This window comes from Drosophila eugracilis, unplaced genomic scaffold (genome assembly GCF_018153835.1).
Source record: "Drosophila eugracilis isolate 14026-0451.02 unplaced genomic scaffold, ASM1815383v1 contig_2154, whole genome shotgun sequence".
NCBI classification, from domain to species: Eukaryota; Metazoa; Arthropoda; class Insecta; order Diptera; family Drosophilidae; genus Drosophila; species Drosophila eugracilis.
Genome location: NW_024573038.1, coordinates 9,929,267 through 9,955,084, shown reverse-complemented (window position 1 = coordinate 9,955,084; position 25,818 = coordinate 9,929,267). Strand labels below are relative to the sequence as shown.

Genomic DNA, 25,818 nt, shown 5'->3' with positions numbered 1-25,818 from the left:
CTAATTAATTTTGACTATCATATTGACTAGAATTTCCAATGCTTCAAAGCACAAAATGAAGATCACAAAATTTCGTAATTCCAATTGTCTAATTCAAAGTTATTGCCAAATAAAATTCCTTAGGTAAACAATATTGAGTTGTGTACATAGCCATGTGCGAATAAATACTTAAATTACAGTGAACCTTAGCTAAGATATATACATGGTAACGAGGGTTTAAACAGATTAGCTTTTTAAGAGCCTTGAGACTAGATACGAGCTCTACATTCTTTTCGATTTTTTAAGTATACATTTTACTGAGATGAGCTTAAGGCTTAACTTTAAAAACACATTTACTCCAGGTGGTCTACGTTTCTTATGGTGCTGACATATGTATATATATATAATATTTACCCGTATTTTACAAGATCGTAAACTAAGCTAAACATATAGTGCCCCCTTTGTGCTGAGTTTATGTACAATAATATTTAGGGGTTACACGGAAACTTCATTTGATTTGGGTTCTTTTCTTCGCAAGAGTTTGGATCTAACATCATCTTGGTTTAGCTTGAGTTCCGATTTGGGAACTTTCTTGAGGTTTACAGCCTCATAATCGCTACCACTTTCATCCGCAAACTGGATGTCATCGAGAGATAGAAACTCCTGCAGATCCCCTGATGATTTCTCAACGGCAGTTTCCTTTTCGATATAAGAACCATTCATGGATTCGTTTGGTTCCATTTCGGCTTCCAGTTTTTGATGCACTGCAGCAATCTCAGTTGGGAGTTTAGAATTCTTTCCCGAACGCTGTTCGTGATCAAGAGAACCGGCACTCAGAGACAAACTAGATTGCATCTGCTGTTTGGACTGACGCCGCTGTTTTCTGGACATAAACGGAGTGGGTTGCTTGGGCAAAGATTTCCCTCCCTTTTCTGCTCCATCGCACGGTGAAGTAGCCTTAGAAGGACGTCCACTGTCCGGAGGGGAACGCTCCTCCGAACTGGGTGTATTGTCAGCCGTAGTGGACTTGCTAGACTCCGTATTGCTGGCCGGACTCAGATAGTGTCCATACTTGGGCATCCGAATCTCCTCGTACAGCGGCTGTCGTTCATCTCTTTCGGGATCTGGTTCCGGTTCTGGTGTCTTGTCGTCCTCCTCCCGTTCTGCAACCTCTTCGAATGGTGGTATCCAGATTAGGTAAGCTGGATCCATTCCAAGATAGGATCCAGGCGCCGATCCTGCGTTGATCACATTGTAATCGTAGTAGTCCAACTCAAGTTCTTCCTGATTCCCGAGTGAAAACTCAGAGCCAGGACGTGCCAGAAGTTTTCTGCGATTCTGCTTCTCCTTGGACTCCTTGGGGTTGCTGGTGGTCCTGATAGTGGCCGTGCTCACCACACTGGCAGCAGGAGAATAGCAGCCCTGAAAAATGAAAATATATTAATATTTAAGTTTTTTATTTTAAATATTAAATAATTTATAGAAACACTTTTGAACTTATGATAAGAGTAACCTCTTAACTCACATTCGTCAGGGAAGAGCTGACACTGCGTGATCCCAGGCGACCCATTCTGAGAGATTCTGTGACCGAATGCAGGGAACTTGCATCCTGCAGGCTCTCATCCAATCTAGATGATAGCAACTTCAGGGTAACCGCATCGTACCGATCGGAGTACTTGCTCAACCGTTTGCTATTCATTGGTGGACTGTTGCAGAGGGAGCTCATGCCCGAGGATATGATGGATTCCGAATCCCTGGCACTATCTTTGCAGCTCGGTTGCTCCAAATGTTCATCTGTGGGTGAGTCCTTTGACTCATCTGTCCTGCTGTGAACCGCAGCTAGTTCGGCTTCAGCAGAGGACGGCGATCCTATAACACTTCCAGTGTCCAGAGATCGCGCCGGCGAGGATCGTTCATTGCGCAGAGTGACCATAGAGGCGGAGCTTCCCAATTCTTTGACCTCAGCGCTGTATAGAAAGTACTTTTAATATATATTTAAAAATTTGTTTTTGATTTTTAAAACAAACCATTTGGCTAGCATTCCCTGTGAATCAGACTCCTTAAACTCCGTCTCATTGGTCAGATTTTCAGCATCCACACTTTCGCGAAGAATGGAGTGTCGTAGGTGGTGCTTAGGTCGCATCTTGACCATGTAAATGACCTCCGAGAGCAGAGTAGTCGTGGACATGGCTCGTGAAGGAGGTCCTTGAAGGGAACTGAGAGAAGCTCTAGGAGTGTGAAGGCGTGACCCTTCGTCCTGTCGGCGGGCAACTGCCAAGTGATACTTCCGATATCGCACAACATATTGGGCACCTAAAGATAACAGTTTATTAGTCCCTAACATGCTGAAAGAGTTCCAAAACTCACCTAACAATGCGCTAATTATGATGATAATGCTGGCAAAGATCATGGCACTTAGATGTACCAGAGTAAAACGAAGCCTTGACATGGGTTTGTGGGAAACGGAGCGTGTTTTTCCCGACAACCGAGTGGCCGCTACAAGAGTGGTACTACTATTGCCTCCTCTGGAAGCTGTAATTAAAATATTTTCATTATTTACTAAATTCCGGTGGGATTGGTCAAAAATACACACCCAACACTTGCTGCACATTGGCCATGAATCCTCCTGTGCAGGCTGCACTTCCCTCCTGAGTTGCATTGGCCGCCTGACCATCGCCAGCGTAAAATTCCACCAGGAGTTGGCCACCAGTCGACTCAACGGACACCGGAACGCCAGCTCCCTTGAGAATCAAACCGCCGCCATTTAGCTCTACCAGCAGAGTGGACGAAAGCGACGGACCATCGCGCACCTTTATGTACTGGGTGGCACACGGCAAACGAAGGAAGCTCAGGGCCAGCGAAATGCTCTCCTCACCATCAACCTGGGAAGTAAAGGAATTTAGTGTTTGTGAACATACGGGTAAATGTTTGGTGTTTCCCCCCTATTCCGGGCCAATGGAAACTGCCAAAGTGGGTCAGGCATTCATCAGCATTTGGACTGCGCCGTCCCATCAGCACATTTCCCCTCATCCCATTGCACGTGCCAATTGGCAGTTCTAATCATTCCAATTGTATCGAACTCAAAGGGGGTGAACAAAAGTGTATATGAATAGGGGATGTGGATGGTGCCATTCATGTGATACCCATTGAAAACAAAATAATATGAACTAAAAGGTATCTCTTTTTGGTATCTCTCATTAAGTTGGTTTCCCTCGGAAAAGAAATTTTCTTTTCCAATACATTTTTCTACCTCTTCCAAATTTATGCTTTTAGAATCCGCTATCTCACGTTTAATATACCCTTTTAACCTATAAGTGCCCGGTACAGAGAGTTTAACCCACCAACACCCCTCAATGGATCCCTTACGCATTGATAGTTTCGGGACTGGCGAAAACGCCTACCAAGTGGGGCATTTATTATGCATGAATTGAGTTCAACCCCCATCACCAGTAATGCCCAGCTTCGACCCACACTTCCCTGTGGCATGGAACATTAAGTGGGGCTCCTTTGTCATTTTGGGGGCAGCCTCCGAAGCGTAGCGGAATTTTATTCATGGACTTGGACTTCTGAGTGTTTGGCATTGTGTTCGTTTTTATAGTTATGGCGGCAGACAACTTGAAAGCTTTCAAAACTTGACCGGACCAAATGCCAAAGGCCAACTTTGCTTAACTTTCGCTATTTTCTAGTGTGACTTTTTTGTTCCATTTTTTTTTATTGGAGGTTAGTTAATGTTAGTTAATGTTTCGTACCTGTATTAGCCAGAAGGAGCGGCCAGGACAACTTTGTGTGGCTCCCGCAATGATCCTTTTGGGCTTAGAGGAGCCCAGATGTACAATGCAGCCGCAACGACATCCTGGTCCAATCTCCTGACTAACCTCTGTGCTATTCTCCTTGGTTATGACCGTACCAGATGTCTCGTAGATGCAGTCCCACGTATCAGCTATGCTCTTGCCACATTTTTGGGTCTCAACTGATGGGCCCTGTAAGTATATAATAACCGCAGAATATAGTGTTAGATGTGAAAATACTCAAATATATTATTTAATAATACAATTTACTGTGATCTGCTTTCAGAATGACTGCACTTTTTCTTCTCTTCCTCTTACATACATATTTTTTTAGGAACAGTAATTTAGCTACGCATTTCGCCTTTATTAGTATCGTCATCTCATTTACTCTTACTCACTAAGCAACTCAAAGAAGCGTGTACAGCAATAGATAGCTTTGTCACACTTACTCTTGACTAAGACCCAATTAAAAACGATACAACCAACTCTAGGAACGAAAGGCACAAAACGGCCATTACATTCAAATATATATTTACATATATTTTCTAATTCTCAACAATGGTGGAACAAATAGTAAACATAAATTTCAAGGAATTTTAGTAGAAGAATTGTACTTCGAAGTCCTCTTCTTCGCCTTCACCCTCCTCGCCCTCATCCTCGGTGGTAACGCCCGTCAATTTAGAAGTGGCCGTAAGGGTGTCTAATGTTCCCATGCTGGGGACTAATTTGATATCCCTAGCTGACGTGGATGCGACGAGAGGTGCAGTTGCAGGAGGCGCAGCAGAACCTTCGCTGCTAGCCTTCTTTACGGACATGGAACTGCTAGATCCCTCCGGCTCCTCCAGGGGTTCTTCCTCCACTTCGATAAGATCGTCTTCGCGTGAAGATGAGACATACAAAGTGGTTCCAAACTCCACATCAATGATAGTGTTCTCGTCGCCGCGCAAGGGAATGTACTTATCCTGAGCCTTTTGCTTCTGCAAGTCTTCAGGAATGGTGGTATCCGGCTTGTGGTCAACGACCTCGCTACGGAAGGCATCGAAGGGTGTTGGTTTGGGTCGGGTGGGCATAAAGCCCATTTTACCGGGTGCATATAGCGATGAGGTGGCACTGCCGATGGAGGCAATCGATGGAGTCCTTGGAAGATCCTCCGAGTGGGAGCTAACAATGTTCAGAAGTGTGGAGAGTAAATCGCCGCGTTTCAGCTTGCAAACGGAGATGGCCTCTTCTCGAACTTCTTGTATAACCGCGGGGTCATCAACATTGGCCTCGTTCAATCTCTCCGGGAAGGCCTTGGCTGCCTGTTCCGCCACAATGGCATCGCGTACCGTGCACTTAATCTCCTGGATGACTCCACGCAGTCGGGTGATTTCAATCTCATGCTGAGCATGAACCACATCCAAATTTCGATTTTCTAGCTCTACAATCTCCATTCGCTTGGCCAGAGTCCGAAGTTTTCCAGCTGCATCCTTCTGTTTAACGTTCTCACACTTTTCTGCCTGTAAATGGGATTCATAGGCCTTCTTGTACCTCAACACCTCCACATACTTGGCTTTGAGTTTCTCGTAGTTCCGGGTTAGACCCTCAATGATCTTGATCTTGTTAACGGAGTTTCGGACCAACTCATTCTTGATTTGATCAAGGGCACTGTACTGTTCCTCCATCTCCTTGTGCTTGGACTTTTGGTTTGTATAAGCCTGCTGGAGTTTTATCTGCGACATGACCAGAAGATCGATCTCCTTTTGTAAGGCAATATTCTCGCGAATCAGACGACGGGTGTAGCCAGCATTACGGATCTCACTGGAGCGGGTGAAATCCTCCGAGACTTGGAGCAACTTTTGTTCCACTTCCTTTTTAAGAGCATCCTTTTCCACCACCGCTCGCTGTTCCATATTGTACAGTGCCTCCTTGTGATCCTTTTCCCTTTCGTTAAGATCCGCCTCCTGTTCATCAAACTTGGCCAGCAGGACATCCCTTTGGATGCGAAATTCATCGAGAGAGTTCAGCTTGCCATTAAGTAACTTTATCTCGGAGGTCAATTGGTCATGCATAGCCTTGTACTTGGCTTCTAGGTCACCAATCTTTTCCTGGGCCAAACGGTTCTCCACATCCCGCACCTTAGTAATCTCCACTAGGCGTTCCTCCAGTTCGGTTATTGAATTGTTCCTCTCCGCCAAAGTCCGTTCCAAATGGGCTGCCACATCCACGCCATCGGATTCAACATCTTTGAGTTTCTCCGTGAGCGTAATATTGGTCTCATCGACGTTGGTCAAGTGGGCTCGCAGGCGGGCCAACTTTTGGTTTAGATCTGTGATAGTCAACTCGTAGAATGTCCTGTCCACTTGGGTCACCTTGTTCACATCCTTCTTCTCCTTCTTAACCTTCGGCGGCATCTTGTGGCTTTCTTTTCGTTATCCGACTTGACTGTCTTTGAATTTTAACGTGTATTTGTGATTTTTAAAACAAATTGTATCGGAATTTTTATACCCATCGTACTGTGTTCGAGTAAAATAAGCTCTTTTAACTAGTTGTTACTAGTTGAACAACCGTTACCAAGGTTATGAGAGCTTTCAAAGCTTAAGGCATAACCTTTCTAGTTTAAATAGTCGGAAAAGCTATGTTTTCCACCAAGACTTAATTAAGATATAAAATTTAAGCTGAATTTCCTTTTTCTAACTTTAAAGTGCACTTTTAACAATATGAGTTGTTATTTTAATAATTGGTTTTTATTCATATTTCAGTGGTTCATATTTTTGCAAGCGTGTCAGAAAATTTTTCCACAGGTTATTTTTTTAAGAAAAATAGAGAAATTCAACGAGCATGTGCAGTATTTTTTAGTTCAAGGGTTGGCTGCATTCATATTCAGTTTATGTTAAAAAACCTAACTGCTCTTTTAAATTCTACATTTTAGAGAAATAGTTAGCGTTTGGCCAGTGGAAACGAACGACTCTCATAATTTATTTTAAAACTTATAAACAATATTGAATTAAATTAGTATCCATTTAAACCAAAAGCTGTGAAAAAACCACTTAAATTCAATATTTTTAATAGCATTTTTGTGTTTTTGCGAGTAAATGGAATAGCAAAATATTTTCTGGCTTAAACATGTTTAAGAGTGCCACTTCAAATGCCACTAATTTGAGTTTGTGGCGCCTGTGTGTGGTCACAAAAGGTTATTCCCGTGTTTTCTAAAAGCAAATAGTGCCTGTCGAGCCGGAGCTTTGTTTGATTAATAGCCCGTGGGGCAATATTTGTATACCACACATGGGCAGCAACGCCTCCGGGTAATTCTTTGGGGGGCAAATGCAAATTGTTATAGAAAGCCTACTGTGTGAATGTAAAGGTGCCACACGTTCCCCCGCGTGGACGCACTCAACCCACTCAATTGTAATCGCCCCACGGCGATGGCATTGTTCCAGCATCCGTGGCACAACTCCCGTGCAAGAACTACTTGCAATAAGTGCGAGGAACATTTAAAAACTTTGCCTGTAATTGTTCCGAACAAGTTGGCAAAGTACGGCCAAATGTGCCCCTATCGCTGGATTCTGATGCCGGAAGTTTTTGGATAATGAAATGCGCGGATGGGTATGGAGATGCGGATGGTTCTGGTACTAGATGTGGAGGTTCACCCTCCACTCTCGACTCACCATTCGGTTCAAACAAAAGAAACAAGATAAAGCGAGGCGCAGTAGGCCGACAATTGTCGGAAGCGTCGTAAATTCCCCACGCAATCTGGAGCAAGTGTCGCAGTGTGGAAACACGCTCGCAGACAGCATAACATACCATGCCATGCCATGCTATACTATATTATACCGAAGACACCCGCTCCTCCAGTGTTTCACAAACAAAAACAATGAAATAGTTCCACTTTGCCCCGGAGGAGTACAGAGAGAGAAATCAGCCATGATGACTTGGATTTCATGGTATTTTACTAGAAAGTAGATTTGGGCTCACCAAATCTATCTGTTTTTCATTGTTATTCTTATTATGATAATTATTGATTATATATTTCTATACTCTCATATTTTCCAAGTGTAAGAAGAAAAGTCGAGTGAAATGTGAACTAAACTGGAAGCAATCTCTGGGGTAACGAAGTCCCCAGAGCCAGACGAAGTTTGCCTGTCTATAGTTGTAGTTCCGCACTTATTGAAATCATCTTGATGCCTTCACTTAGATGTGCTTGAGTATTAATCATTTCTCGGAGTACTCAATCAAACTTTGACTATTAACGTTGTCAAATCAGGTGGAGGCAGAGGTCGTTCAGAGGTTAATCTACCGAGTTATTTAGAGTAGTTACAGGGGTTACATACCTCACAGAATTTGGCGCCATATCGCGGTGGTGGTGAATCACAAAATCTATAGCGATTCCTTGTTCCGCCCAAACAATTTGTGGAGCAGGGAGTCCATTCGCTCCAGGGTCCCCAGCCACCGGTATCCGAATCTGTGGGGAGAACACTGTCATAAGCTAATCCTTTCATAATTAATAAGGTAAGTTTACATAATGTATACGAATATGTAGTAAAATGAAGTGTTAACTGTTTTATTTCATTAAAGATTATTATGACAGTTTGGTTTTAACTTTAAAGTGGAAAATGTAATTTCCACATGGAAAATGTTTACGGTAGAAGAATCTGTGTCCTGATATAAGAGAGTTCTTTACAAACATCTTTAAAGCTTTCAGTGTAGCGGACAAGGAGATGCAATAAAATGTTAAAATGTATTTAAATTCCATTTAATTGGGATTTTCCTTTCAATAATGTTTAATATGGCATTAATACGGATTTAAGCACTCACCGCTCACGGGCAGCGTGGGCACACAGTCCATCCGGACATCGGCCACGGCTCCGGAAATTGCCTGGCTGACGTACACGAAGCAGTACTCCACGTATTTCTCAGAGAAATAGTCGCAGGCGAAGTACAGTGAATGTTGGCTCTTGACCACCCGCTGTTCGGCGACGTAATGCAGTGATGTTGGGGGTTTCAGTGAGGCGACATCGGCCCGCAGCTTGGCGTACAGACGTACCCGGTCGCCTTGCTCCAAAATGCATCCGGGATATTCGTAGAGGACACCGATTCCCGTGTGCGGATCACAGGGAAAAATGCTACGGGCATACACATTGAACACGAACTCATCGCTCCAATCGACGCTGAGTAGCCTTCGGGTGGTGGGCACATTCTGGGCCGGAATCATGGGTCTCAATTGGACTGCATAATTGCCAGCCAATCCAAACAGTTCGCATCCCAAGTGCAGGCTTTTGTTTTTCGGGAATCCACGTATCTGCTCTGCAAAAAGGACACTGGAACGGGATATATTCCGACTGCAACTGCGCTCCTTGCCGCAGTATATCAACTCTAGCCAAAATTCTGGCAGAGGAAGACTACCCGACTGATTGCAGTTAACCTCAGGAAATCTTAGGGTCACCTCTACGGGATTTTTGGGATAAGTCCGAAGGCGCACCGGACTCACAATCATCTCAGCACTGGGCCATCGCACATCCAGGGTCTGGTGCAATCGTTCATCCTGTGCCGGCACCAAAGTGGTTGTAACCTCACTCTTGTTCACCGATTTGAGATTACTAACCACCTGCATCTCATAGCGTCCTCCGATCAAAAACGTCTGACATGGCACAGTCACCTGGGTGACATTGAACCGGGGATCCGGGAAGAGCGGTATATTCTGCACAACCTCCTTACGTCTGCGATGCAAAACCACCTGGCTGCTGCTATTCGTTACCTCGGTGGTTAAAGTCAAACCCTTTTCCAACGCTCCAGGATCCACTTCATCAATGATTTTGCTAATGACTAAAGTGCTCATTATGGTGTTGTTCCTGGCCTTCAAGTCCCGCCTGTCAGTGCTCAAGTGTTCCTCACTGGTTGGGCCATGGCTAGAATCCATCTCTTCCAACTCCTCCTGCGATGACATCTCGTTACCATTGAACTGAATCTGCACATGCAAGTCCCCGCTGAGGGCGGTAAATGTGCTGGGGGACATAAGGCGACCCTTTCGTACCGCCAGCACGTGACCTTTTGTCGAATCCGAATCCGAATCAGAGTCCAAGGAGCAGGAACGGGAGCAGGCACACACAATGCCGGCAATTGCCAAGGAGTCACCACATGAAACGAAAGAGAGAGAGAGCGGAGAGATAAGAATTATAAATCCTTGTAATTTATTTCGTGTCGCTGCCTTCTGTTGGCCCCATTCAAGGACCCCGGCCATTGTTTACTCCACCCTGGTCGTGTAAATTGAGTCGCATCCAACAGCTCCTCCGGGTACAAATTATGCAAGCAAAACAAAAACAAGGGGGAAGGGTGGTTAACACAACCCCATTCGGAGCAACAATGTTTAATTACTCTACTTTTGAGCTGAGATAAAAATTAACTTTACTGATAAGTAATCTTAAATCGATTTTATAGCGTTAAGGAAATATAAATATATTAAAATCTAAAGGTTAAAGATTCTATTTTTCTCTATAAATATATTTGAAAATATTAAAAAGAAAGAGTATTTCAAGCAGCGAAACCCTCTTTCTTGTTGCACAAATCAAAACAACAGATATGCTGGCAAAATTAGTTAACTCTAAGTAAATTTTCCAAACTTCAAATGTATAGTACAAATGTATAATTAAACCAACATAAGTAGAATAACGCCTAGCTGACCAAATCAAATATTGCGTATACGCATAGTAGGCCCAACCTAAGAATGTATTTATTTATTCAGGCCAAATGTGTCAGAGGCAGTCAGATAGATGTTCTGCTGTAAATGAGTTTCACTCACTTGTCTCACTTAATAAGAGCAACATTATGGATGATACAATAATTTTCCACTTGACTACTGATTTTAGTCCCGATGTCAGCATGCCGATTGTCTTCTTTCGCCTTCGATTCGCCGCCATTTCCTTTGAGTTTTTCCGCATTTCCTTTGCCTTTCTTTTCTTTCTCGTTTTCGTTTTGGTCGCCGTTACCGATTCAATCAGAGGTGTCTGTCTAAGGAATATCCTCCTGCCACTCAGTGGGAATGTACCGAAGGTTCCACGTCGCTGGCACACATTCTGCAATTGCGATTCAGTTTGCGATTGCCAGGGAAGATGACTCCTGGCCCTAACCCTCATAGAAGGAGTGTCATTTGTTTAGCTCTCATCGCCAGAAGAAAAATTTGCTGTGACGTTGGCCTTTCGGTGGTAGGAAGAAAAGCAGAAGTCTACCTGCCAGGCATATTCTGGAAAATAAGGAAAAAGTTGACGTTACAGAAAGATACACAAATCAAATTCAAGACAAATTGAGGTCTACATTTATAGATTGACTAACCAAATTATTATGATGGACACATTTTTCATTCCATAATTATAATTTAATATTGGATCCTTGAACGTTGGTGAAGGCCATTATTAAATGAATTTCAAAGAACTTGATTAAAGGCAGTTTAACTTTATTGAATAAATTCTTCTTCTCTTTATAACTTTGAAGTTTCCTTAGAGTTTGCCTCCTGCTCATTGATCGCTTTATAAAGCAATTTGTCTTTCTATGTAAACTTCTATAATGCCCTATGACCGCAAGGAAAGGGTCTTTAAAATGGCATCAAGTCGTTCTCTATACAAATCAAATGACGTTTCGACAAAAGGCTTAAAAGAAAACTCTGAACAACAAAGGGTGTCAATGGCCCCTATCGAAGCATAAAAACTCCCCAACCCCTAAACCTAAACCCCATATATATATGACCTGGACTATGCCTGTATGTACTTCGAGGGGGAAAGAACAAAAAAAAAAAGAAGAAAACACAATCAACCCTCATAAATTCTTAAACCAATTACAAGTCGTGCACGAAACATTTTTATGGCGATTATTTCCACAATTCAATGCAATTTCATCGAAAGTTATGGTCCAGGACAAAGGAATAAAACACACATAAAAGAAGAAAAGTCAGGACTCGAAGTGACTAGACAATACCTACGGAAATTGTGACTCGACTAGATTTTCTTTAACAATAAGTTAATTCAAATAATATGAGTATAAGAACATTTTTATTAAGATTTTATTTACTTTTCTGTGGAATTCATATTAAACAGAATTTATACTTTTAAAGCATTCCCCATTTAATCAAGCAATAAAATCCACCAAATTTAAAAGGCAAACTTTATGATCCGAATGTGTGTGGTTCATGACCGTCCTCTGTAATTAAATAATCAGCCACAAATAAATTATTAACAACTTTTTTGAGCCCGACACAGAGGTGGCGATACATCATCAGATGGCTGGCGCAAAGGGGGGGGCTTAGTAATTTGCTGACTGACATGCACATCTAATTCCCGTAGTTTTTCGATTCATCAACAGAAGTTCCGAAGGTGGTTCAGGTTGGGCTAGTGCCGGATATTTGGTGAGCAGGAAAAATGGTGAATCCAAATGGAAAGGATACCCACACTCCCCCCAAACACAGTCATTAGCGAAATCTGTCGCGTCACTGGGATATATGTATGTATGTACGGAGGTACCACACCCCCTCGGAGTCCGATTCCGCTTTGCCCCCGCCCCTGTCATCACCTTAATTGCGGACACGCACGGATCGGGCCGATGGCCAGATGCTATATGTAGGCATATATATGGCACATTGTACGCCCTTTGCGCTAATGAGTTGGTCCTGCCAATTGCCACACACACACACAGGCACACGTGCGTACGTCCGTCCGTCCGTTCGCATTTTACCGCTTTCGAATGGATCCGACAACAGTTGGTTGTTTTGTTGCGAACGTCCTTTTACAGCCCAGAATCATCAGCCTTTACGACCGATTTCCCAAGGATGCTTTGAGCCCACTTTTGGTGCGATTTGAAAACGTTGATTGCAAATGGAAAATCAATGTCGTTTTTCAGCCATTTTAGATTGTAGTCTTTGGAAAACCTTTGTATATCTGTTTTTGAGTAATTTCCTTGTTTTAGTTTTCTAATATTAAACATATATAAAATAAACAGGAATATTATGTCATATTAAAGAAAAATTAACTATCTTTTAATACATCTTAAAATCTAAAATCTAAAACATTTAAAACAAATGTTTTATCAATTTATTTCCCACCAAAAAAGAAACCCAAATTGAAAACGAGAACGGAGTGGCGAATGAATTTTGAAAATAATCCAGGCACAACAGTTGCCCTCCACGAAAATGTGCAAATAGCTCGACTTACAGACAAATCCCATGGTCATCCGGCGCAGTGGGAAAGTGTGGGAAATGTAGTGGAAACAAAGCAGAGGGGCGAAAGCAGAAACAGGCATTTGCACCAAATTGAAAGCGGAGAGCCCACAGAGTTGTTTTCCATTTTTCTTTTTTTTTTTTGTATGTCCCCCGAAAAATGTTCGTTTTTGAATTGGGCAAAGCTGGCCAAAGTTTCGTGTTCAATAGTGCAGGCCCATCAACATGATTATCGGTGTCGCTGTGGGCGATCGGAGGTCAGAGGGCAATGCGTGTGTGCCTGGGGAGAATTGGATTCGAAAACTATTAACTGCACTGGGCTGCGGTCCTTTGAAAGGGCCGTTATCCTGCCAACCAGTTACCACCCAGCGGATAGCGCTAATTCGCTATAGATACACTGCGAGAAATTTGGAGTACATGAAGTTAATATAAATGTATCTACGAATCCAAAGAAAGCAAAAAATCTCTTCAATATAAAGATTTTCTACACTTTTCTTTCTGTGCATTGCTGACCAGCCTAGTATTGCGAAATTTTCGCAGCGCGGAAAATCAAAGCGTTGGCGGTCTGAGAATTATGGTGCATGCCTGTCCGGGAAAATCGAAATGGGGGAAACCGGGAACCGGGAACGAAAACTGGATCGGGGAAGTGCCGTGCTTAGGACTCTATCCTCTAGATAGGCAAAATGTCAATGCCCCGGCAGCGCGGGTGGCATGTGACCAGCAGCTTTTCCACCCTGGCCAACGTTATCGCTCCCTGGGAGTGCTGTTATTCATTATACTTTGTGGGCGAGGAAAATTCTGACTCGCTTTGACTCGCTCAACATTTCGGGGTGACTCCGTAGCGTACATACCCCGACATACCATATTCATACGAAATACACGTTTGCGAGGGCAACTTTAAACTGCGCAAAAAATATTCACCCACAAAGAGCAAAAAAATGCACAGTTTGAATATCCAAACATTTACATGCTCTGTTTACTCTTAATCAATGGCCAAGGATGGCAACGGGCTGAGTCTGCACTTAAAAGACCATTTCGCCGCCCGCATTGGGTCCTTATTCCTGACCACCACCACTGGCCAGGAGAAAACCCCCAGAGATTCCCCACAAATGCGGTTGTGCAATTGGGTTAAAAACTAAAAATAAACACCGTACAGCAGGTAAAAACAGGTACTTTCGCCCCCCGTATGTAATTACCTGAAACGGAGCTCATTCGCATTCAAAAGAGCAGGCCAGCCATTTGCTCATTTGGACAAATAATAAAGATAAGTAAATAAGGAAATTGAGGAAGTCAACTGAACAATGCCACAGAAAGGAGGTGGTAAGCCCCATGTCCAACTTTAGGAAAACAAAGGGCCGGAAAAATCTGATTTCCCATCTCTTTATTGTTGAGGAAGGCAACAAAAAATAGACAGCTTTTTGTGAAAGCCAAGCAAAAACTGACTTAGTTAATGAAAGAGAAAATTATCTAAGCAAAATCTGGATATCCCTTACTAACAGAAAAATCTTTCTTTGCTTTATTTGAAGGCTAAAAAAGATAAACGGATAAAAACAATAGACTTCCGTGGAATTTAATTAATACCCAGGCAAATACACTAATCCCTTAATTGGTTTTTAAATTACACTAAAACGCAGTTAATTCCTTTACTATCTTTAAAGAACTTTTCTCTGAGGATTATCTACCAGAAATAAAAGCAGAAAACAAGAACTTGAAAGCTCGACGCCGAAAACTATGAGGACGAAAATAAGTGCACTATAGCCGCGAGGGCTTCAGAGGGTTAACAACACAACAATTTGAAGAGGGGGCGGGGCAGTTGTTGTGCTTGACACCAAAACCACAAAAAACTTTAATGACTGCGACATCAGCCACAGAATCGTTCAACTGAGTCCAGCCAGCTGGTAGACCGCCCTTTTAACACCGAGACAAAACCAAGAAAAAGTATAAAAATCGTTATTACGGAGAGTCATTAAAACAAAAGGAACACTTGAATGCAAATTAATTTTTGTAATAAATCGATTTATTATGAATTTTTTCCATTCCACGGAGATCAGAAAGCAAGGGAGACAGGAATATCACTTCAGTATGACCAAAATCAGTAAAGATTAATATACATACATATGTCTATGACATTAAATAGTATTTTTAAAAGTTTAATAGGTGTAGTCCAACACTGATTAACAGTTTGATCTTCTGTCAGTCTAGCTTTTAGGTACTTCATGTTTTTCCATCATAAATTTCTTTTCAAGTTCTAATAATTTGCATTGCGTGTAATAGATTTCGTGCTTTGAACAAAGAACAAACATACTAAATATTTCAGGAACTGCTTATCCTTTGACATGGCAATATGCACTGGCAATTTAGCCCATCAAAGTGGAGAGCTTTGAAAACCCGGCGAGGTGAAAATGGATTCCAGACTGCATCCTTATCGCGTGGTATTTTCCACAAGAATAACCCAACACATCTCGCGTGCCCGGTGCAATTGACATTGACGGTGGCGTCGAGCAGTGGGTGTAAATAGAAGGTAAAATGTGGTGGAGGCACCACAAAACTTGCAACTCTTTCATCAGAAGGTGGAGAGATTCTCGACAAGCCGCAGGGTAAATAATATGTATATTGCTCCTAGAATAAAAGGAGAAAATGGCTTATTCTCACACCTTTCCAAATGGCCGCCCTATGACGAATGGAACACCACGGAAAGCTGGGCAGTTAGTGGGTATTGCTGGTCCTACATTACACTGACAGAATAGTGCTACGGAATATTCAATAATTGAATTATGGATATGTGATTTTCTAAGTAGTGTTTAGTGAATCGTTTCTAAACCAATGATTCATTTTGGCAGTAATGAACTATTTATTACTGTTTTTATAGTTTATCTCACAGTGTATGGAAATGAAAGAGCAGCAGCGAGCCGTGCATGAAGACGGAGCCACTCCAGAGGGCGCCCGAGGCCAATGGCGGGATTGCATGCAGGTGGACATTAAAGTGGGTCCTGCAACCTTCTCCGGCTTCCTTTTCCCAACCAGCAATCCTCGCCCTGCGTCGACCTCTGTGGCAACACTGAAAGTGCTACTTAATAATTGAAGACCCAGTCTTGGCACCACCACAAAACCTGTCGGACCCGGGGACTGACTTCATTTTAATAAACGTCTACGACGTCTGCACAGGAAACTTAGTGACTAGACCGCAATCTAAGACAGTAACAGCAAAGTGCACTTAGAAAAAGGACTATACTTTATACTGATATTTAAGGTGAACATAAAAATCTTATCAAAGTACTTTCCTATGCAATTTAATAACCAAAAATGGTCGGTAAAGACTCAATAAATATAGCATAGTTTTAAGAATTATGATTATCACATCATCTTAACCATTAATTTTCCTTTTTCGATAAACATTATTAATAAAAAAAAGTCTCAATTTGGAACAGTGTGCATGGAATTCTGAGATGCAGGGTCCTTGAGAGTGGGTGTGCCGAGTTCGCTTTGCGTGCGCCACTAAATGTGCACTTAAATCAGTCAGCCACATTGTCGGTGTCCGCCTCCTGTTGTCTGCACTCCGAGTAGCTTTCTCCGCCTTTCTCCTGGAACGCCCCCGGGTGAGTCTGGTGAGTCCATAGTAACAGCTCCCAAGACCTAGGACTCCAGTGGCTGCTGTCTCCTTTGTTCGTGCCATAAAGTTGGCTTCCAACACATTGGATCCACATCCGTGAAGACGGAGATGCACACATCTGAATGCGGAATATCAAGATGGGGCTTATTAATTACCGCTGCGAAGCCAAATGAAGACTTGTCAGTGCTTGTGAAATGGCAACTGAAAGTTTCAATAATCCTCAACTGGATGCTAACATTTGACATAAAGTTCGAACAGTTAGGATGCTTATTAAATTCCATATCCCCCTATCCTTTGACTATATTTCTAAGTCATTTGTTGTTTGGTATTTCCATAACCGTTAATGAAATATGTTCTGCCTGAAATCAATCATAATTAATTACCAAAAACATCAAAACATTTGAGTAGAAAGGTTGCTTGGTTTCCTTCATACACAAGTTGAATTTACTAAGCTAAGAATTGCAAGAAAGCAAGAAATGTACAAGAAAAGCAAAGAATAAATCCAGACACCCTCAGGAAACCAATAATTTTTTAACAAATTGAAATAGGCAAGCATTTCCATAGATAAGAAAAACCACACACACACACACACACTTCCCACAATAATAATCATGAATAATGCTCATCTAATGTCTTTATTTTTTTGGGGAAAATGAATTACAAGCAATTTGCTTTTTGACCCAGATTTATAATTTTCCATTTCGACCCCACACGTCCGAATAGATCGGATAAACATATCGCCGATTCAGCAGAATGAAAAGCGAAAGGGCGGATTATTAGGGTCGCAAAAATACAAAAACTCTCTCCCTGTTGATTTTCGATTGCCGAAATCTGGGACTCTGGAAGATTGGGCTTCAAGTTGGTCCCCTTGCCTTATCTCAGGCAGGCCCAAAAAAAAAAAAAGAAGAAGTACTCATATTTGCATAACTCTCCCGTTGAGTTTCGTGGAGCGATGTCGCCATATATCCTGGCCATCTTCCCCCTGAGGCATACATACATACATATATTCCGCAGTATCCTTTTTCTTTTGCGCATTTGCCAATGTATTTGTGTGTATTTGTGGTCGTTGACGCTGAAACAGCTGGAAGTTGATTTGTCAGTTTTTATGGCAGCCTTTCAGGCGCCAAAGCCAGCGAAGGAAATCCATTAATCGAAGGAGAAGTCGACAAGGACTCCAAAGGAGTTCATCAAGAAAAATCGAATAAAACGAAGCCAGCTGAACGACAAACTCGTTGGCTAACAATATGTTGTCCCACTTCTGCGAGTCCTTTTGCATTACTAGTCGGGTATTCAAATGTAAAACGCAAGTCAGCTTAGATTAATTGCATTTCTCAAGTGAAAAACCAGTAAAGAAGTTTAGTCTTGCTAGATTTTTTGCAGATTTCAGACCATTAGTTAAAATCAAAGAGGTTTTTTTAGGGATATACTTTTTAAAGAAGTAAAAAATGTATTTATATTATAAAGCTAAGATAAGAGCAAATAAAATGTAATCAAAACCACATAAATAAGTAAATTTAAATTAATCGAACTAGGGGGAAAAAAGTGTTGATTACATTTCTATGGCTTTTATTTTAATCCACCACAAATCAGTACAATCAAATGTCTATAATTAAATTCCATTTTGCTGTCACTAACAAGTCAAAGATATAAAAAAAAATGCTCCTGCATAATTGTAATGCCATTTCCAATTATTTTTATGGTGATGACTCGTTAAAGCTGTGGGATTCATAGTCGAAAAGTTGAACAGACTAGCTTAAACTTACTTTAATTGGAGGCCATATTGCGTGACTGAAATGTGTAATTTGGGAAAGTAAATTACTGCACTTTTGTGGCTTCGCCACAGGCTCGACCAGTATTAACTTACCAAAGCAATCATAGACTCCGTAATATGTAGTAAATTGAATTCGAATTGGAAAAACTAATATTTGTGTTTTGCTGAGAGCTGAATATGTATTTTTAACTTCAACTAGTGGCTCATAAAAGATGGACCCCACACAAAATTAAGATAAAAATATTTAGTACCCTGTCTAATTCGCATATCTTAACACTCATAAATTCAATTTTCTTCTCTAACCATTAAGTGGGTTTTGAAAATTAATTTCCGATAACGGCTTTGGCTGGAATGAATAATGCCGAGGCATTGAAATTTTAAGCGGCATTATTTGCGCATTTGCTTTCGCATGATTTGTTGTTGTTGATTCTGCGGTTCAGTTTCACGGCCCTTGGAGCTGTATGTTCGGCATGATTAATGGAATGTGCACCCAAACACCACCCACCAACACAACACCCAAGACCACCCGGAGCAAATCCCCGCCCCAAAACGTCCATTAAGATAATGAGCACCGGCCAAAACAAGTTCTATTTCAAAGATGCAGCCGAAATTTGAGTAACTCATATTTGGATCGATAAAATTGGGAAAATACCTAAAAAAAAAATAGATTTTGAAAATTAACAAGTTTTAGAGCCTTAAAGTTATGTAACTTGCGACTATATTTAAATTAAATTGTTTAATAAAAGATGTCAGGACTTCATAGTTATGTTTCTATAAAGTCATTGCCTACTTTTTAGTGCTTGGCTTTGCGGTACCTTAAATTTGTTAACATAGAAAATACATTTTACTTTCTTATTAATGTTTTCAGTGTAACACGCATATTGAAAAATATTAAGTATGCGCTCCCATCACGTTGAAAAGTAATCAACCGAAAGCAGGTCATTTAGTTTATTTTATGAGTATCTATATCTGCTGGATCACGCGGAGGCTGACCAAGTGACGGGCTCCCCTTACTCAATTTTGCAGCTCCCAGTTCAGAGTTACCATCTACCCAGTTACCAGCTGCCAGCTGGCCATCCATAATTGTGCCAAGTGTCCGGCGGTGGATCTAATTTAAATAAAAATTGTTCTCATTATATTCAGCATCACGTGCCTCGTAGGCATCAGATGTGTTGTAGTCGAAAATATGGCGTCTCACCACCTTCGCATGCCCACATAATACCACCCCATCGGCCCCATCCCCCAGGCTCCCATTCCCATCCAATCTTCCTGCTCCACGCAACGAAATTGTTTTGGGTAACTGGTGGAGGCTTATGACACGCCATATACAACTCCTCCATCCGGATCCTGGAAGCGGGAGCGTAATGAGCACCGAGGAAGCAAAGTCAGGAGTGTTGCCAGATTGTAGTTATTTTTTATAGCCAGAAAAGTCATTTTATTTTAGCTGTTTTTTGTAAACTAATTTGTATGTTTTAGTTTAAAAATTTAACTACAAAGTATAGTTTAATTTTAATTTGACTTTAGAACGTAAGTGTCTTTGTGTTTCAATTATTTTATCTTTTCCCAAGACAAATATTTTACCAATTTAGTTTCTTCAATGTATTTAGGCGAATATTCCTTTATTTGGCTTTTTCTTCGTTATTTGCAATTGTCAACACTGAGTTGGGGGAGGAGTAAGCGGAGGCGTTTGTTTGGTTGGGGGCACCTCGTTGACTTCGATTTATGTTTGCTGCGGGCCGACAGCCCCCGAAAGTAAATTAAATTTGCGTTTTTTTTTATTAGGAAGTATTTTATTTAATCGTACAGTCTTGTTTTCCTCCTTGCCACGTGGAATGTGAAAGGAGAGGGAGTGCTCCTTCCGTGCCACTAAAAACGACGAGTGTTATTGTACCTGTTCTCTGATTATTCGCCTTGTTGAAAAGACACACAGCAAGTCACACAGGCGTGGATTTTGAATTTGAATTTTCTTGTCAACACACACACACACGCACACCGGAAATGGGAAATTATTCCGTTTCCGTCGCGACAGACGAATTCCATTGTCGCATAAATTGCAAATTAAACCTTAAGACCAATGTGCGCGTAATTGCGTATATGTGAGTTTTTTCATGCGTTTAAGCAGAAAATTAAAATCATAGGTGCCTTATTTTTTATTTTCTTAAATAAACCATAAGTATATGCTTTTAAAATGTCTCCCTTTATGTGGTTTCTTTTCAAGAGTACTTTTTCAACCCGAAAGTCATATATTTACATATTAAATATAATCTCAATTTTTATGCAGACCAAAACAAGCTTAAGCTTTGCAAGAACAATAAACATTTTCCTTTAAAAATAAACCAAGGGATTTAGAAAATCTTCAGCAATATACAACATTATTATGCACATTTATAGAAGCATTATTCTGACCCAATTTGAGCAATTTGTAGACTGAATTCAAGTACATTTTAATAAAGTTAAGCGATAATTATCGCACTCGCTCTTTAAGAGCTCTTAAAATGCGTATACGTTCGGTATGGCATGGCAGAGTGTTGGAAACGAGTGCGCCGAGTGCGTTGGCAGGAAGTGCGAGAAGTGGCCACAATTGCATTTAGCCGAACTAAAAACATTTACGACTGGCAAACACTGCGTGACAGAATGAGCGGAAAAGGCTCCGCCGGCGGTGCAGACAAGTCGCTCCAGATGGCACATAACAGACACTTAAATGGCAAAAGTTAAAATTACAATTAAACACAAAGTAAGAGACCGAGAAGCCATTCAAAGAGTTTCTTCAACACCGAGAAAAATAATAATAAAATGAGGTTTATAGCCATTAAGTGAATTAATATTTATGAATCATTATTTTCTTTGTTTTAAGAAAGCTTATCTTAAGTTTAAAATAATAAAGTTATTTTAGAAATATATTAAGTTTTTGTTTAAATTAATGGAAATCCTGGATAAGTTAAGCAATATAAATTGTGTTAGATCTTAATATTACATTTGCCTTCATTAATCCATCAAGCCTAATAGATTTCATAACCATTATGATTTTTGATCAATATCCTTTTTTGTCCTCTGTACATGGAGCAACGGATGGCATTCAGCATGGTCATCGGATATCCTTCTCCAGCAGAAATTGCAGAAAAGGGCAGCTTTGGCTGGACAAATGCAAACAGCTCGATGAAGTGAAGCCCCACGAAGCTGGGTAAATTGTTGGCTTAACAAATTGCTAATCCACTTTCACCGGGGCTGCGATGGGAATGGAATGGACTCGTTTGGATGAGGGAATGCATTTGAATGCTTCTCCTCAAAGAATCCTCAAAGTAGTGGGCAATCGGAGAGTCGCTTTGCAGTCCATTCAAGACTACAGCCCCGGAAAAAGCCCCACTTCTGAAAGTTTTTGTGTTTACATCAAAGGGTGAATTTATCTGATATGATTAAGTTGCAGTTCCATAACACCCGAAACCCATATTAAGTAAATCAAAAGTTTTGTGATTTAATCTAGTTGCATTTGGCTCAAAGTCTCAGGCCATAGGTGAGGTGTTGCCCCAGATTTTCTTTTTGATTTAATTTCATCTGCCAAAAGGACTGAGTTAAAAATATTTAAATTAAATTGTGATGTAGGGAAGTATGTGTGTATGTGTTCAGTGCTTTCAACTCACTCAAAGGTCATTCGACTTGGCTTTCAAGAAAATTAGTTTTAAATTAATTAAAAGATTTTCCCATAACTGTGCGCTGTGCGGCTCTTGATGGCGTTGGAAAAGTGAGGCCAAGCGAAGAAAGAATGGTTAAAACTTGGATAATCATCCCAACCGCACAGCACCGTCGCCCACGTTTTGCCAAGCGACTGGGAGGTCACTCCCCACCCCCTCGAAGAACTCAGCCCAGCTCACTTTTTAATAGTTCGCAAAACCACGAAAGGCTATGTGAGTTTAAACACTGTTACAAATACTTTTCCGGAGGCGGAATGTGTACTCCGCAGCAGACGCAATCCGGAAAAGTTTGCCGCTTTTCTTCTTTTTCACTTTCATGTAGTAGTCCTTAAGTATTTATTTGCATTTCAACTTTGTGCTGGCAAAGCAATTATTTCAGCAAAATTAAGCATTTTAAATTATGCATGTTCAGTATAATTCAAGTTAACTAACTACTTGGTATTCGGTAGTTCCATAAAGTAAGCCAAAAAGTTAACTTTCCCGTCTTCCTAGCGGAAATTTAAAAATTGCAAAAAAAAGTAGCCAAGCGGAAATTGTGAAACATACAAATATTATACAAATCCATTTAAAGTTAATCAAGAAATCGTCTTAAGTAACTGGAGACGGCTGAGGGTCGTCAAATTACTAAATAAATATTTTTCGCATTTGTATGTTTGCATGTTTGAGTTGCCAAAGGAAATTAACCCATGAGAAAGGAGTCGCAGGACCGACGCCATCAGCTGTTTATACTTTCATCCCCAATGTTAAGAGTTCGCTGTCAAAAAAAGTTAACTAAACTCCATATAAAAAACCCCTGGCTGACTTTACCTTTTAAAGCGTTTCCTTACAAAGTGAAGTTTAGCTAGCATTTATTAGAAAAGTTCGTAAAATGTGGTTACCTGTTGTGAATACATTTTTGTCCTAATAAGTGGTTAGTTAAAACTTTTAATGGGTATATGTATATTTGGAAATTTGGTAATACTCATTGGAAATATACATAATTGGTAACACTAACTAGTAAAAATCGGAAAATAGTCAAAAGCATTAAGGAAAGCATTTCTAGCAACTTAAAAGTGCATTTTGGTATGAAAAAACATATGGGGAAATCCTTAGCCATAAAGACTGTCCACATGGGGTTGTTTTCACCGGTTCTCGCTTGTTGCGGTGGGATGGTATGGTATGGTATGGATACGGATGCCAACCCCCGAGAAACTCCGGCGCTCTCCAATCGTTACCTGGCCCCTGATTAATTTAGTCTGGGTCTCTCACTTTGTTCTGTTTTCTTTTCTGCCAGGTACCCACAGGGTATACCATGACATGTGTTCCTCCATAGAGCGAGTGTGGGTGTATGGTTTGGAGGTGGTGGTGGTGGTGGTGCATTTCTAAGCCAAGTCAAATTGAATGCAGCGAAGAAGAGCTGTGACATCAGATGTCCATGGTATATGTACATGAACGTAATTAGAAAAACATCGGTGTACATGGTTTTGTGTGTAAAGCCACCAGGAAGTCCGAATATATAAAAAGAGTAATTGCTGAAACCAACTGCAAGTCATAGTCCATTTGTTTCAAACTCTGATGCAAACTAGTATGAAGTTTGTTTTAGAAAAATGTACGCTTGGCTTGTTCGGTAAATATGGTTAAAAACAAAATATTAGAAGCTTGTGTTTCTGCTATGCTAATAATAAAAACCGTAGTTAAAACAATATTTATGAGTCTATTTGAAAAGAGGAAAGACTTTAAATTTAAATAACACGCCTCTGGTGTTTTTCAAATCTTTCTAGCTTCTAATGCAATTTGAGTTAAACCAAATCTAATGACAGGCTCACCCGGAAGCCATTCTGACTGTCAAAGGATTCTGGGGAAATTAAAGAAATCTGACGGATTTCCATTGTCGGCTTTTCCGCCCTGTGTTAGCCTAGCAATTGACCAGTTTTGTCCTTGACAAAAGGAAAGACAGGCCAACAAAGGGGAAAAGCTTCACAAAGGAAATTCAATTTAATGGATTTTAAATGCTGAGGTTAGCCGACCCTTTAAGGATACCCTGTCAACACTCACAACAAAACAACGAATTTGTTTAACAATTAATACATTTTAATTATAAAAAATTCCCTGTTAAAAGTTATTTAAAAGTATTGAAGTGTTTATGATCCTTAAAGTCTAAAATGAAATAAAACCAAAAAGAGGAAGTAGGCAGTCTAGAACAGGAAGTAAAATCGATCGACTAATATCGCACCCTGAACCTTTGTTTAAATATTTAAGTATGCGATGTTAGCACGCAAGGATTGATAAATGTATTTTGGCAAATAGAGTTGTTTACTTAAAGCAACCCCCATATCGACATCATGTAAATCATTTAAAACCTTTTAAGAAAACATTAATACTTTATTGTAAAAATTTATGTTTATTTCAAAGGAAACTCTTAGTGAGTAATGGATATTTCCCTTCATATCGATCCCCTGCAGTTCTTAACCCCAACTTCCTTTACATATTTACAAAATGTATGAGCTGTTCACACGCAACTTACTTGAATGATAAATCAATTCAGACAATTAGATTTATGTTCAAGAAAATGATTTATATTTTTGAAAGGAGTTCCTTGTGGTTTAATACTTTTAAATGCATCACATTGCCATCTTGATTCTAGTTTTCCTTGGAATTGATTATCCCATACCTGTCGACGGCACTTTGGAAAAAACACCCCGAAATAGACTGCAATTTTTGGAACACCACCGAATAACGAGAGCGGGAACCAAAACAGCCAGACAGTCAGTCATAAAAAGGTTTTTATAATTGCAATGAGATCACTTCACTTACCCAACAGAAAGATGATATATGCAGTTCACTCTATGCACGATGATTTTGATGAGTTCACTTAGCACTTAAGTATCTCTACAGAACCTTTTGGCTTAATCCGGAAAGCTCTTCAGTTTGGTTCGAAAATCGAAGCCAGACAAAGGCCGTAACACTCGTTATGGCCATTTGGAGGACCATTGTTCACTAACGTTTGGTAAATTCAATTTTGACAATTTTCAAGTGACACTTGACGGCGGCACAATCCACGAGATACAATTGCATCCGATAGAAGCAGCTATTTCCGTATGAAGTATCTACGAAATACGACAAAAAATCAAGATGCCAAGACGACCGGACATTCACCCACGAACAGAGACGGCAGCAAACTGATTGCCACGCGACTTTGAGCTACAGGCCAGAGCCAAAATAAAGCCACGAGCGCAGTGCCGAGCACGAGGCGCCAGGATATAAACACAGGACTCAGCACTTCATGTCCTCGTGAAAAAAGCGAGAGGCGCACGCCATGTCTGGTGTGAGGACTGCGCAGAGAGAGAGTTGAAGAGCATAAACCAAAGATGCACGAGGGTTGATTTCCCGCCCGACGAGGGGGTGGCTCGAGTAGTTGGGTGGTTGGGAGGACACCCAGCTCGACATGTCATGTTGTGACGCCGTCTGCTGCGAGTTTCACTACAGCCAGCCGGTCGAAAGGGGGTGGAAAGGCTGTTGCCGGCCAGTTGAACTTACGGCCAGCCGAACAATTCAGAGCAAATTAATCCCAAATCTGAATGCCTAAATCTGTGTTCTGCTGCCTAGATTGATATTGGATTTGGGTTTGTGAATTGTAAGAGAAATAACTAGACGTTTAAGTAGATAAACAAATAGTGCTATTAGGACAGTGATTTTGTATGCGTTTATATGCAAAAATTATGTTTCAAGGTGATGCTACTTATTTAAAAAGAACAAGATAGTCCAATACTTTCAAAATACTTGTTTTATAAGTACAGCCTTGTTTGGGAAATAAACTGTAAATA

General features: G+C 40.9%; 2 protein-coding genes across 2 annotated transcripts; both read right to left on the bottom strand.

The window, feature by feature from the left end:
* Window positions 1-97: 97 nt before the first annotated feature.
* Window positions 98-25,220, bottom strand: LOC108114599. Its single transcript, XM_017225659.2, has 10 exons — window positions 24,809-25,220; window positions 10,543-10,983; window positions 8,562-9,791; window positions 8,078-8,208; window positions 3,729-3,959; window positions 2,573-2,861; window positions 2,347-2,511; window positions 2,007-2,292; window positions 1,505-1,946; window positions 98-1,401 (listed from the first exon to the last, which is right to left on the bottom strand). Exons 2-10 carry the CDS (start codon window positions 10,874-10,876, stop codon window positions 475-477), a joined length of 4,035 nt encoding a protein of 1,344 aa, XP_017081148.1. The 5' UTR covers window positions 10,877-10,983; window positions 24,809-25,220; the 3' UTR covers window positions 98-474.
* Window positions 4,286-6,268, bottom strand: LOC108114601 (cilia- and flagella-associated protein 157). Its single transcript, XM_017225661.1, has one exon. It carries the CDS (start codon window positions 6,158-6,160, stop codon window positions 4,364-4,366), a length of 1,797 nt encoding a protein of 598 aa, XP_017081150.1. The 5' UTR covers window positions 6,161-6,268; the 3' UTR covers window positions 4,286-4,363.
* Window positions 25,221-25,818: the final 598 nt, after the last annotated feature.

Bases quoted from the DNA above. Each gene is read 5' to 3' on its own strand.
- LOC108114599 (XM_017225659.2), bottom strand. From the start codon at position 10,876: ATGAGGGTTAGGGCCAGGAGTCATCTTCCCTGGCAATCGCAAACTGAA. The intron at 9,792-10,542 runs GTGAGTGAAACT...ATTCGACAAAAG, and splicing joins GCTCTTATTAAGTGAGACAA to GTCACGTGCTGGCGGTACGA. The intron at 8,209-8,561 runs GTGAGTGCTTAA...TTCTCCCCACAG, and splicing joins GCCCACGCTGCCCGTGAGCG to ATTCGGATACCGGTGGCTGG.
- LOC108114601 (XM_017225661.1), bottom strand. From the start codon at position 6,160: ATGCCGCCGAAGGTTAAGAAGGAGAAGAAGGATGTGAACAAGGTGACC.